This window comes from Haliotis cracherodii, unplaced genomic scaffold, assembly GCF_022045235.1.
Source record: "Haliotis cracherodii isolate W230 unplaced genomic scaffold, xgHalCrac1.p SCAF_20, whole genome shotgun sequence".
Taxonomy (NCBI): Eukaryota; Metazoa; Mollusca; class Gastropoda; order Lepetellida; family Haliotidae; genus Haliotis; species Haliotis cracherodii.
Window position 1 is genome coordinate 7,936,747 of NW_027266276.1, and position 14,887 is coordinate 7,951,633.

At 39.5% G+C, this 14,887-nt stretch overlaps 1 protein-coding gene across 2 annotated transcripts in view; it reads right to left on the reverse strand.

Moving 5' to 3' along the window:
• Positions 1–14,887, reverse strand: part of LOC139470225 (corticotropin-releasing factor receptor 1-like) — a 176,703-nt gene that overhangs the window by 28,443 nt on the left and 133,373 nt on the right. For both annotated transcript variants that reach the window (XM_071252545.1, XM_071252544.1), the window contains exon 7: positions 6,461–6,617. In XM_071252545.1, coding sequence (XP_071108646.1) covers positions 6,461–6,617 — 157 coding nt within the window. The remainder of the gene's footprint in view (positions 1–6,460; positions 6,618–14,887) is intronic.

Below are 14,887 nucleotides of genomic sequence, written 5' to 3' on the forward strand. Positions count from 1 at the left end.
CGCCCGCACCTACACGACATGGTTTGTATAAAATATACCAAAATCGTTTATGTTTTAAGGCCTGCATACAACAGTACTATTATATTTAACTATTTAACCGCTATGTAACTATAATACTACTGTCTGCAGCGTGCACTGTGTGCCACCTTGGTGTATAAATCTGGTCAAAAAGTAAAGCGTCCCCTGCTATTTTGGCCACGAGGTTTCAAAACTTGCGCTTCACTATATAAGTCCAGTAATCTTGAAGTCAAAGCCAGAAGACCAGCAATGTAGCATAATTAATCAAACTATGCATGCACTCGTCCCTTTCATCGCATCGCTGTCTGCACCGTGTTCCGCTTGTAGTAATGCCGCTTAATGTACTAAACAAATCAACTCGAAAAGACGGGTCTGAAAATTGGATATCCGTTTCCAAAGGTCGCTGAATCTTCACTAAATAGACGAGACACAGCCAGAAAGCGTAAGTAGCCTCTTCAGCGCACGTAGCCATAACAGGTTAAACTAGCGGGGCGATAACTCCAGGTTATTGTCGCGATCAACACTCTAACAAATTATTTTCACGCATCAGTTGGAAAATCATTACACACTATCAATCAATTACTGCAATAAGTTTGAATTAGCCAGTAAGAAGAACCATTACAGAGACAAGATCGATAATCGACATATCGGAGTGTTAAAAAGAGGATAATGGCCGATACTTCGTCACCTGTTTTATTCGACGTGTGTTGGAAACATTGTCGAAAGTAGACTGGATACATTATAACCGTTTTTCTCAAGATGCTTCGACAGCCTTGTTTAGGGCTTATAGCTTATAGAATATACGTTTTTAGAATGGTACTTCAGGTTACAGGAAGACTTCGTACTGCTAACGGAACATGTATCTGTAAGATCTCTGCTCGAAATAGCCGATTCGCTATCCAGATTAAATAGCAGTTGAATCAAATGCTTACACGTTAAACTTTCTATATACAGTTTTAAGATACCCGTCACCTCTTAGACAAGCAGGGGGCACGGGTGGCCCAGTCGTCTAAGGCGCCGCGATTCGCTGTGCAGAGTTGCGTCCCTTGGGCATGCCAGAAACCTATGAATGTGGGTTCGAATCCCGGTTCGCCCCGATTATGTTTCTAGGTTTGTCAGCACCATACCCGTGCTCGTGGGTTTCACCGAAGTGGTAAACGTCTGAGACCTGCATCACTTGGGGCTTTCCTCCCACATTAAGCTGACACGCCGTTATATAACTGGAAAACTGTTAAAAGCGGCGTTAAACCAAACTCACTCACTCACTCTTAGACAAACTTGCCTTGTATAAAGTCTGATTATTTCTTCTAAAAGTTATATATTTTTCAGTATTTACTTTAGGTGTTTATGAGGTCTTAAGAATTCAAGGTGTAAATCATCTTGAGGAAGCGGCAGGGTAGGCTAGAGGATTACGTGCTGGCTATTCAATCCGGGTTTGATTCTTCACATGGGTACACTGTATGACGCATATGTAGTGTCCTCTAGCCGTCATAAAGCAGGTCTAGTGGCAGAGCGTCCGCCGGGAGAGCGGAAGGTCCGGGGTTCGATCCAGGGCCGCGCCATACCAAAAACGTTAAAAGATGGTACTTGTTGTTATCCTGTCTGGCGCTCGGCATTAAGGGGCTAAAACAAGGACTGGTCGACTCGGAGTCAGTATACTGTGTCTGAGTGGGGTATTCATGTTAAACTACGGCATGAGATCTCAGTGTGCTAGCACTATAAATCGGCATCAGTCCGGACTAGTACAAACAGCCACCCCCACACACACACGTGCATCACGTCGCTATATAAGTGCAATAATCTTGGACGCGACGTTAAACCCCATTTCACCTCACCTCACCTTACCCCATAAAGCAGAAGATTGTTAAAGCGGCGTAAAACACAATTCACTCATCCTAAAAGTTTTAAGGAAATACGATGATTACAGCAAATGCACCGTTCTGACAAAGTACTGAATCCTATTTAGTTTAACATTGCGCCTCTGTCGTCCTCAAATGAATTAATAAAGGTACTTATGTGACTAAGTCGTTAATGTCCTAAGTCTGTATTTATCGAGTTCTGAGAGACGTGGCACACAGCAGAGTGTGCAGAGTCTAGGGAAAAGGAAATCGAGGATTACAAACCGGAGTTCAATCACATTTCCCTTAATGAAAACCATATCTCATATGAAAGGTTCTTTAGCCCCGTCGCCCCGTGTGGACATCTTACAGCTACTGCCGCGCGAGATGTATAAAATGTATTACATCCAACATAGTTGAGGGAAATTACACGTAAATGCCACCAGCATGTGGAATCTATGTCATGAGACGTGCTTAGTTGAATGAGATTACACAGGGCCGAATAATTCAATGAATCTTACTTCCCATTCGACCCAATTTGATTACATGGTATGTTGCAAGTCGCATACTTAAAAGAGTATTAAGGGTAAGACGAAACTGCTTCATCTCGTCAAAAAGCTATTTCACACAAGCTTGTGGTTGCCATTTGACATACTTGTACGTCTTGGGATGACATGGTGGACACACTGAAAGCGGATGTACTGCTGGTTGGGTAGAACCACAATTTAAAATCTCTGTAAGAGGAAAGTAGATCAGGATATTAGAGTGTTGTGTAGTGAGTTACCGGTGATGTGACATGGGACGTTTCGGTAATGATAAGGGGAAGTGCATTCAGAGAGGGAACACAAAATCAATGGTAGATTCTTAGAAGTAGAGTCGGTTTCAGCTTCAAGAACAAATGATGGAACAGTGTGGTGTCTGTGACAGACATGTGTCATCCAAGACTTGGTGGTCGTGTCACTGTGTCAGTGTTGAAGTGAAGCATACAGATATGACTGCAATCTATCCAGTGGTCAAGGTCTCAAATATAGAGAAGGATGGAGTGGTTTGTACTTTAGGATAAGGGACTTGTATGTCAGACGAAAACGGCACTACTGGACCCATCAAAGCAACTACTAAAAATTAAGCCAATAAATTGGAATAAAATATTTTTTAATAATTGTAACACTGAAATAATTGTCATTTGTGAGTAAGAGTACATTCTTTTGCTTTGATACAATATATATATGTGGGGGTGCTGCTGTATATTTTTATTGTGTCTACTTTGATTTTTGTATTGTATTAACGCTTATTTTATTAATTGATAGACTTTGATATATTTTGATTTTGATTTAGTTTTTTTTTTTCGTTTTTTTGTTTTTTTGTTTGTTTGATATTTTTTTATTTTTTTTATTTATCTAATTATTTATTTATTTATTTATTTATTTATTTATTTATTTATTTATTTATTTATTTATTTATTTATTTATTTATTTATTTATTTATTTTATTTATTTATTTATTTATTTATTTTATTATTATTTTTATTTTTTTTGGGGGGGGGTTGTTGTTGTTGTTTTGGTTGTTGTCCATGTTGTTTAACAACTGTTGCCGAATCGACAATAAGAAATTATAATTACGACAAAACGTCAACGCATTATACATCACATTTTCAAGGAAGCCTCACGCTTGTCCACATGCTTACCACAATTCTTTTTGAAAGTTTTACCAAGGCCTTGATGGTTGTAGTGGTGTGATTCTCTTTAAACCTTTGTATAAAGGTTATGCTCGTTTGTACTTCAAGAGTTGTGAAATGTAGACACCAAAAGCCGAGAGCTGCTGTAATATTGCCTGTCATAATGGGAAAGTTGAAGTCATCCCTCTTGCATACAGACGTGTGGGTACTGTTTAATCACTCTGAAGCTTGATAGATCTAAGTATGCAACAGATGAGGCGGTTTGAAGACAACATAAATGTATTGAACTGCTACTTGTGAAAAGGTACCTCCCTGCAGGCAGGTTTTGGTAATTAGTTATTAAAAACTCTGAATATCATGGTAACAACTCTGAGCTTGTAGAGACGATGTTTGAGGACAAATGATCCCTGCAACCTTGTCGCAAGATCGATGTCACAGAACAATATTTCGCGTGGGTTTGCTGCATCTTTTGTTTTCAAATTACACCATAGTGTCTTGTGACATAGGTGTAGCATTGTGCCGCTTAAGAAGACCGACCGTGTGTTTAGAATCGCTAGCATGCTTTGGCACAGTAGTCTTCGGATTTAAATTGCCATCCATGACTGGAAAATGCATCTGCAACATTCAAATTGAGTTTTGATTCCTTTGAAATTCTATCAGAAAATGCTTCGTTATGTTTCTATTTAATATTCGCGAAAATAAAACGATAGTTGTTCGTCAATACGAACATGGGGGTGAGGGTGGCCCAGTCGTCTAAGGCGCCGCGATTCGCTGTGCAGAGTTGCGTCCCTTGGGCACGCCAGAAACCTATGATTGTGGGTTGGAATCCCGGTTCGCCCCAATTATGTTTCTAGGTATGTCAGCACCATACCCGTGCTCGTTGGTTTCACCGAAGTGGTAAACGTCTGAGACCTGCATCACTTCGGGCTTTCCTCCCACATTAAGCTGACACGCCGTGATATAACTGGAATACTATTAAAAGCGGCGTAAAACCCAACTCACTGACTCACTCACTCACGAACATGAACGTCCTATAACCACGTAACCAGAAACCACGGATTGTTTGTCTAATCCTCATGTCCTTCTAATTTAAATATAAGAGACAAAACCTTTCGATATTCAGAAGAAATCTGTCGATGTCAAAAGCAGTCGATTGTACGACTTTTGAGCAAAAGTCGTATGATGCTCTTTTCAATCTTCGAAGAAAGAGCATGCTCGATTGTACCTCAAAAGTTGTGAAACGAAGACACCAAACGTTGGCGCTGCTGGAATATTGATCGGCATAAACGGAAAGTTGTGTATTGGAAAGTTGAAGTCATCTCTCTTCTCATACAGTCTTGTGGAGAGTGTTGTGACACTCTGAATCTTTATGCTTAAATCTGAGGCAGTCTCACTGGTCTCCTTTATTTCTAGTTCAGGTGGGTAAATCAGTGGAAGGGAATTGGCCATTTGATGGTTATTGAACGACAACAGATCATCAATATACCTGAAGCTTAAGTCTGTACTCGTTGAACATTGGAAACTGTTTTCAAACTGTAACTTCATTGTAAGTTAGATGTTATGATCATCCACCAATTCAATTGATTTTTCACGCCCTATATTATATAACTCCCGTGACAACCACTTCGTGTTTTAAAAACAACCATATTCCATTTTAAAGAAGGATGTTATGAACACCCGGAACCATCTTAAAACAATATGGCCAATGTTTTGTATCAGATGAGGTTTGCATGAAGATTCTCCACACATGTTCGGCGGGCATTTCGAGATTTTGAACATAAAATATCTACATTGTTGGAGACAAGGGGTACTTGTAGCACATATAACGGGAATACGCTGTAGGTAAGGTCAGTGCTAAGTGCCGGACAAGGGACGAAGGCCAAAGACAACGAGAACGATGACCGTACTAGAAAGCGTTTGACCTAAACTTTCACTATTCTGCACGAGGGGCATTGGGGATAATCCAGTGTTCTAAAACGTCAGTAGTTGCTTAGCATAGTTGCGTCGATTAGCCGTTCCAGGATCCGCGGATCGTGAGTTCGAATCTCAGATTCGCCACAATTATGAGGCTTGGTCTGTCAGCACTATATCCATGCTCACCAAACTTAAGTTAATCCTGAGCCTGCATCAACATAGGCATTCCTCTCTTAGTCAGCTGTCTATAACTGTGATATAACTTGAATACTGTTCAAATCGGCGTTGAACCTAACATATTCACTGTTAAGGTACCCGTTTAATGAATGAACGTGTTGGGCCTTGAAAAATTGGAGAAATATATATATATATATATGTTATTTTCTCATTATTGTGTCGGGGGGAAGAAGGGACGAACTTACAACTTTGCTGACACCTAATACCATATTCATTTTGAACTGGGCTTGTGGAGATTCGGGGTAGAATAGGTCTTCAGCAACCCATGCTTGCCGTAAAAGGAAACTATGCCTGTCATAAGAGGCGACCCAACGGGATCGGGTGGTCAGACTCGCTGACTTTGTTGATGCATGACATCGTATCTCATTTGCGTTGATTGATTCTCATGATGTCAATCACTGGATTGTCTGGCCCAGACTCGATTGTTTAAGACCCCGTCACATAGGTGGAATATTGCTGAGTGCCGTGTAAACAACAAACGAACAAGTGAAAACATTCTGTATTGGGCGGTTCTTAGGCGAGGCTCTCATCCCTAACCACTCGCTAACTCTAGCCAAAAAAGGTGATTAGACATGGAAATGATAAATAATAAATCGGAGCAATCGGGATTATTTCGCAGAATTTACGAGAGCCATTTCTTGCACAGTCGCAATTCCCGATTACGTCGAGATACCTCCGTCATATTGCTGGAATATCGCTGCGTTAAACAACAAGCAAACAAACAAACTTCGAGATATTTACCTCAATTGTATGAGAGACGAGTTTGAAAATGGCTTACCCCATCCGATGAAGTAGAACAGTTTGAATGGAGCATCCGATCTGAAGACGTATACGACAAGTCGGTTGTGTAGAAATATGCCTTCAACCAACATCCAGGAGAACGTTGCCAGAACAGAGTACCACTGTAGTGCCATAAGCACGTTACAGAGCCAGCGCTGCAACCGAAAACAACAGACACATTCAAACACTTTTACATTTTTGTTAGATCGCGGACGCTGCGCGAGGTGTTCGCGCCCGGATCACGATGGTGGGGTGTTTTGTTATTGAATTGATTTTTGTCATTTTTTGTACTTGCTAAAGCAAATGTCCCTACAATCGCAACCCTATACATATACTCTATTGCTCGGAAGGAACCTCCCTATATCACGACCGTTCGACATATTCGGGCCGATCGTAATCGGGATCGCGGGCCGTTTGCTTTTACCTTACTCTTCAAAATAAACGTTCCTCAACTGAAGTGTCCATATATGAAAATTTAAAATTGTGTTGTGACTTAATTTGATAAGGTTGTCGGTTTGTATATTTTAGAAGTATCATTTGTGTTTCAGATGTACAGCAGTGTTCCGAAGATCAACAACAAACTATTATTCTTGGGAAATACCAACGTTTCCTTAAATTAAATAAATGAAAAATGCTTACGCTAATTTTCACACCACATTAAACACTGTTCAAATGGCGCCGTTAAGTTTTAAATTATTTTCAGTTTTTAAAACTTTGAATATTTCAATTGAGTATATGTCCACATTTTCAAAATCGTAAATTGGTATTGATTACTTCAATAACGAAAAGTTCCGTTATTATTTTCCGATGTGATAACGCATGATTAAACAGCAAGGACTATTAAAAGGAAACAAAGTTTTGGTGAATTATTACACACACACACACACACACACACACACACACACACACACACACACACACACACACACACACACACACACACACACACACACACACACAACAAACAAAAACAAATGTCTGACATTAACGAAACAATTTTTTTGGTTAGGAACATAAAAAAATATGTCTTTGATAACGTATGTACCTTACCATTTACATATTGACAAGATGGATGATACTCATTATCAATATAATATAATATGTTTTAGTATTTTCAGAATTGAACAGTGTGCTTATTTTGATCCATATTGTTACAGGACATCATGCTTTGTAAACATTCTGTTTTGATCAATATTTCAATATCAGTGTGTTTCACCCCTTATGAAGTGACTGATAAAGATTATGCAGTAAACAACGTTTATAACGAACACGCTTCTTACGAACTGACGGATATAACGAACTTACTTTTTTGTCTCGACAATTTGCTGTTTTAATGCTCTTTATATGCTTATAACGAACTGCGGTATAAAGAAATAAAATTTGTGGTCCCTTTGAGTTCGTTATAGCCGTAGTTTACTGTACTTTCAGTTTAGATTGTAAAAATGACATATCAAACTGATCAACTCCTTTAGCGTATTGTATAACTTGCTAACTTGGTTGATGTATGACATCGATCCCAATTGTGTGGATCGATGCTCATGCTGTCAATAACTGGATTGTCTGGTCCACACTCGAGTATTTACAGACCGCCGTCATATAGCTGGAATATTGCTGAGTGCGGCGTTAAACAACAAAACAAATTGTATAAAACATCACCTTGTACCCACTCCCATATAACAGCTGGCAAGTCCAGCAGTTCCTGCTTAATGTTGTCATAAGTGGTTTCACAGATATGCACTGAACTGTAACTGGCTACATTTGTATATGTGTAATATGTCATGTTCCCCACCAGGTTATTCAGCTTTAAGGGGGCAGCAAGTAGCTTTGTTACTATGTGTATATATCATAAAGAAGTTATTACCCGTAATAACAATACCAATAAAAATATAAGATATACTATCATGCAAACGAATGTCACGAGCTAGATATTTGGGAGTATATACTAGTATATATATAAATAATGCAAAAAGAACCTTAACATCTGAATTACCAACAAAAAATCATGGAGAAAACTGTCACCAATCTATTCACAACTACAACAACACATATTCACATTTCCTTCCCTCTAATCACATGGAGGGGGCACGGGTGGTCCAGTCGTCTTAGACGCCGCGATTCGCTGTGCAGAGTTGCTTCCCTTGGGCACACCAGAAATCTCTGATTGTGGGTTCGAATCCCGGTTCGCCCGATTATGTTTCTAGGTTTGTCAGCACCATACCCTTGCTCGTGGGTTTCACCAAAGTGGTAAACGTCTGAGACCTGCATCACTTCGGGTTTCCTCCAGCATTAATCTGACACGCCGCGATATAAAACTCACCCCATATTATAGTCACACCATATTATGTAATTCCGGATGTTGTGACCTGTGAAGATCCGGGTTAGAATAGGTCTTCAGCAACCCATGCTTGTCGTAAGAGGCGACTTACGGGATCGGATGGTCAGGCACGCTGATTTGGTTGAAGCATGTCATCGATCGATGCTCATGATATATCACTGGATTGTCTGGTCCAGACTCGATTATTTACAGACCCCCATCATATAGCTGGAATATCGCTGAGTGCAGCATTAAACAACAAACCAAGCAACCAACTAACCAAACAACCCGATGTTGTAACGTATGAATGAGATGCTCGTAACGTATCGCGCCCAGCCATCTCTACAGCTTCCTTGTCTCCCTGCTGTAACTTGAAGAATTTCCCTTACTTGCCCGTAGGCAGCAAACGCCCTATCTTGCAAATGATGTCAATTGTATGCACACCTTATCAGTCGTAACGTAAATGTGTCGTTAACGTATGTATTGTTAGTGGTGACGATGTCCTAAAATGGCGTTACAATAAACAAATTAAGAGATGATTGATACCAGTTCATTTACAAGCCATGAAATTTATAATTCACATTAATCACTGGGCAACATATGTGTCTGGTATGTTACAATTCTAATACACGTACAATAAACTACGTTTATAACGAACAGGCGGATATAACGAACTGTTTTTGTCCCGGCCATTTGCTCAATGAACTGATTAAAGGCATGTGTTAAAGGCTGTATATAGAGGTATATAGTGGCCCCTTCGAATTCGTTATAACCGTAGTTTACTGTACACGAATAGATTCACAAAATATTCAACAAAAGAATCGTACAGCCGAAGTCATCACAAAGTCCAAAACTTGTATCATTGACAGGGAAATTACGACACATTAAACCCGCCTGTCAAAGATAACGTTTTATCCAAACGACGATGCATGTTTACTACGGTGGTCATGAGCACAGCACAATCAGGTGAAGTTCAACAAAGTCTGTGGCGGAGAGTCCTTGGATGGGTGTACCCGTGAAGATTCGGGGTAGAATAGGTCTTCAGCAACCCATGCTTGCCGTAAAAGGCGACTCTACTTGTCGTAAGAGGCGACTAACAGGATCGGGTGTTCAGGCTCGCTGACATGGTTGATGCGTCATCGATCCCAATTGCGTGGCTCGATGCTCATGCTATCAATCACTTGATTGTCTGGTCCAGTCGTATTTACAGACCGCCGTCATATAGCTGGAATATTGCTGAGTGCGGCGTAAAACAACAAACCGATCAACCAAACAGTCTTGGATGGGTGACCGCTTTTCGACAGCTTGGCACATGAGAATTTCTTGTGCTTTGGTCCTGCCCCACATAGAAGCCCATGTAACACATGTGGCGTCTCCTAGGGCAAGTGACTTTGTTCGAAATGTGACCCTGTTCACCCAGCAATGAATGGGTACCCGGTAGGATGGTTGTTAACCTTCTACCGCCTAACAGGCAGCTTGGGTTGTATACTCCCCAGGGAGCTTAGAATGAACCCTTAGTGCACGACGATCCAGTAACAGGGGTAATAATAGGGCTTTGAGCATTCCCCTGTGTGGAAGGAAATATGCGCAATATAAATGGCACCATTATTACTATGGTAACGTATGATTCCAGACATTTGTGACAGTATTTCTTGGCGAAGTGCCATTAATACTTACATATCAGAACAGAATTCAAGACATCAGACATATATTATGAAGCAGTGAAGTATAATGTTTAAGTGAAAAATATTTCCGTATGAACCTTTTAATAACAGGCCAAGTGTATTAAAGGAGAATTTAGTTTGATGTTGGATCAGAAATAAAATTGAAATGAAACATAAACTTCAACTTACATGTACATGATATTTTCAAATTACAAATGGCATTTGTAGTGGACTTACTGTGAGATGACACCATTGGATTGGGTGATTTTTAAATATACTGAATATATAAAGGACATCAGGACCCGATCCACCCGTTCGAAGCGTTACGATAGTCTTGAAACAGTGTTGAACTATAGACCTATAACAACCGTAACATAGACTAAACGACAGTGGTAGTACTAACCCCCATAGTTTAACATAGACTAAACGACAGTGGTATTGCTAACTCCTATAGTTTAACATAGACTAAACGACAGTGGTATTGCTAACTCCCATAGTTTAACACAGACTAAACGACAGTGGTATTGCTAACTCCCATAGTTTAACACAGACTAAACGACAGTGGTAGTGCTAACTCCCATAGTTTAACATAGACTAAACGACAGTGGTAGTGCTAACTCCGATAGTTTAACATACACTAAACGACAGTGTTAGTGCTAACTCCCATAGTTTAACATAGACTAAACGACAGTGGTATCGCTAACTCCCATAGTTTAACATAGACTAAACGACAGTGGTATTGCTAACTCCCATAGTTTAACATAGACTTAACGACAGTGGTATCGCTAACTCCCATAGTTTAACAACTTAAACGACAGCGGAAGTGCTAACTCCCATAAAATAGAGTCAATCGTATGGCAATTACGCAGTCGAAAATTAACCATTAACATTAACGTCGATATGCATCATTTGATTTTAGATTCGCGGGTGTTAATATGGAACTCCGGGCATCAAATACAAACAAATACTCGAAACATGAAACGCGTATAAATGAACCTGCAAATTTGTTTTGGGTGATTATTTTAAAAAACAGTAAGAAGCAAGTATCTCAAGATAGAAACGATAGGAAAATGCAGAATTTCTTTCCTTCATTGTCACAATATTTTTATATCTCTCCCTAAAAAGTATACTTTGCATTTAAATAATTTTCAAACTCATGAAAACATTTTGATGACAAGGGCATATGAAAGGTGAACACTGAACGAACCAATTCATGTTTCTTCCTTGTTTCCATATAGTTTCATTTATCAATTTCGACTTTCATCAGAGGAAAATCATTAAAATTAACACCGCAAATAAACCTCATTTCGGAATTTTCTTCTTTAAAAAGGAATAATCATTCCGAAACCTTTGATAAAAACGTCTCTCTCTTCAAATGAATAATATTATTATGACCATTTTATTTATGAATAGTATGAGTTCAATCTGAAGTTGTCTGGCCTACTTTCAATCAGAACAGTTTGCCGTCATATTAGATATGATTAAGGACACTTCGTCCCAGAGTGAAACGGTAAGACCGCAGCCTTTATTTAATTGATCTGTCATTACGATGACATAACCACATTAGCTTTCAATTGAAGACCAAATCACATTGCAGCCAAGTAAAAAAAGATCAGAAAGAAAAAATAGTAATGTACTTTACATCAGCAGTTGAAACTTCTTAAAAGTTATGAATGATAATTATATAGCTATTACGAGAGTTCACTTCTGACGAGAAAATTGATAGACACTGCCAGTTGTGATCTCCGTTGAAACAAAGATATGTAAGATGGTAGTTATTTTGCAATCCAAAACAATAAGACCTCCATAGCCTAGTAGATAGAGATAGATAGATATCAAAAGATGTTGAAAATGCAACTTGTTGTTACCCTGGCGCTAGGCATTAAGGGCACAAAACAAGGACTGTCCAGCTCGGAGTCTGTATACTGTGTATGAGTGGGGTATTCATGTTAAACTGTGGCATGGTATCTCAGGGGGCAAGCACGAAAAAGCTGTCAATAATCCGGACCAGTACATACACGTTCAGCCACACACACACGTGAATGAACGTCGCTATAATTTTGAACGCGACCTTGAACCCCATTTCACCTCGTTTAAAAAAACAGAGTCCAGGACTAGTGACACCATGCTAGTAAAGACTTAAGACTCGATTTTCCCCCTCCATTGCGCCGAACAATTTGTTGGAACGGAAAGCAACAGCTTTGATTTGAAATAGTTAACGACAACCAACAACTAGTCTTGCATATTACTAGCATTCAGTTTTAACGAAGACATGTTTTTGCATTTTACACCCATTGGCATCTGTTTCGGAGAATAATTTCGAGAATTCGAGTCTATTCCCTGGCGTTTGAAATTAACGTTTATTTTAACGCAGTCTTGGCGTTCTGATATGAATCTAGAAACTGTTCTGCCCAATGCATCACACGTACGGTTCTTATGTTCATCCCAGCAAGAACGCATTTAGATCTAACAATCTTTAAAACGATTAATTACATAGTTTTAGGACATCATCACCATTGATGGCATATATTAAGGTCGAAAGAGATGAAGTTTTAAATAATAAAACGCAAGTCTTTTATGCGTAATTGATGACATTTTAAAACTAACCTTTCCATCGGGTACAACAATTTGAAGATATTTATGATTTTTTTTATCACTTGATTTGCAAATACGGCGCTCTTAACTCACATTTGTGGACTAAAATACTCTTTGGCTTGTGATTGAGAAAATCAACTAAATCGGACACTTTTGAGTGTTTAGAGATTAGAGATTGTTATTTCATTCTTTCGAGCAAACAACATACAGTTACAATGGCTCTACAAACTTTTAATAAATGGTCCCAATATCATATATAATATTTGTAATTTTTTTATATCCTTGCTATATCCCTGTAGACCAATTAACAAAAACGGTATTTGGATTGTTGACTTTGTCAAAACGGACGCATCACTGATCAAAATAGTCCGATGCAAATGCCTCTTTGGATTGGTACCATATGTTCCCGTGTCTTACCCTGTATTTGCAAGTGTCTGTGACGGGTGCCACCGTCGAGGGTGGATACCCTCAACTTTTGGCGAACACCTGGTGTCATCACTATTGATTCTGGTTTGGTTTCTTGTTTTACGCCGCACTCAACAATATTCCAGCTATATGACGGCGGTCTGTAAATAATCGAATCTGGACCAGACAATCCAGTGATTGACATCATTGGCATCGATCCACGCAATTGGGATCGATGACATGCTTCAACCAATTCAGCGAGCCTGACCACCCGATCCCGTTAGTCGCCTCTTACGACAAGCATAGCAACCTTTTACGGCAAGCATGGGTTGCTGAAGACCTGTTCTACCCCGGATCTTCATTATCTTCATTATCTTACTAATAGGATTCAGGCAAACTCCGTCATCACTAGATGACTCGTCCGTTTCGCTATACAAATTTATCCTGAGTATGACTATTGATAATTCATAATTCATAACACAAGCAGTTGGAATCGTGCAATTTAGCTGTAGATTTCTTATAAATATGGAAAGAGTTTTGTAGCTTATGTTGACACAGAATAAAGATACAATATAGACGCCAATCTTCCTTGTTTGTGAATAAGATGTTACATTGCTAAATAATATTGATATATAACGTTCTCGTATCCGTCAAAATTATTTCACCTTGACGATCTGGCTTTTCTCCTGACAACAACAGGGTACAGCGTAATATTAATTATTAGAATACATAATTAAGTCAAGAATAACTTCACACGCTGATTATTTAATTATTTACACTAAAAACTGTAGGCTACAGTACAAAAACAGTGACATCAATCAGCGCAATAATCTAACACTAACCCCGCCCCGTCTATTATCAGCCAATCAGGAAAAAGTATTCCGTTAGTGGCCATGATCTAACTCATTTTATGTTTATGGAACCAGCAATGAAAAACAGATTGCTTAGCTAGTATGAAGGGGCCAAGGAATCACTTGGAATTGATTTATTTATTTCTGATCGTTTCCGTTGTCGCATGTTCTGGGGCAAGGGTGACCCAGTCGTCTGCGGTACCACTGTTCGCTGAGCAGAGTTGCGGCCCTTGGGCACGCCAGAAACCTATGATCGTGGGTTCGAATCACGGTTATTCCCGATTTGTTCTAGGTTTCTCAGCACCATACCCGTGCTCGTGGGTCTCACGAAAGTGGTAAACTTCTGAGACATACATCACTTCTGGATTTTTCCCCACATTAAGCTGACACGCTGTGATACAAATGGAATGCTATTCAAAGGGGCGTTATACCAAACTCATCCACCCACTATCGCATGTTCTGTTGAGCTTTCAGCATTCGATTTGCTCGTCGTGTAAATGGAGCAGGTCGACTAGAAATAGTTCGAATAGGGTCGTGGCCTACAGTTTGCGATTCTCAGGGTTTCGAAGCAAACAGTGTTTCCTCGCTAGTCACAT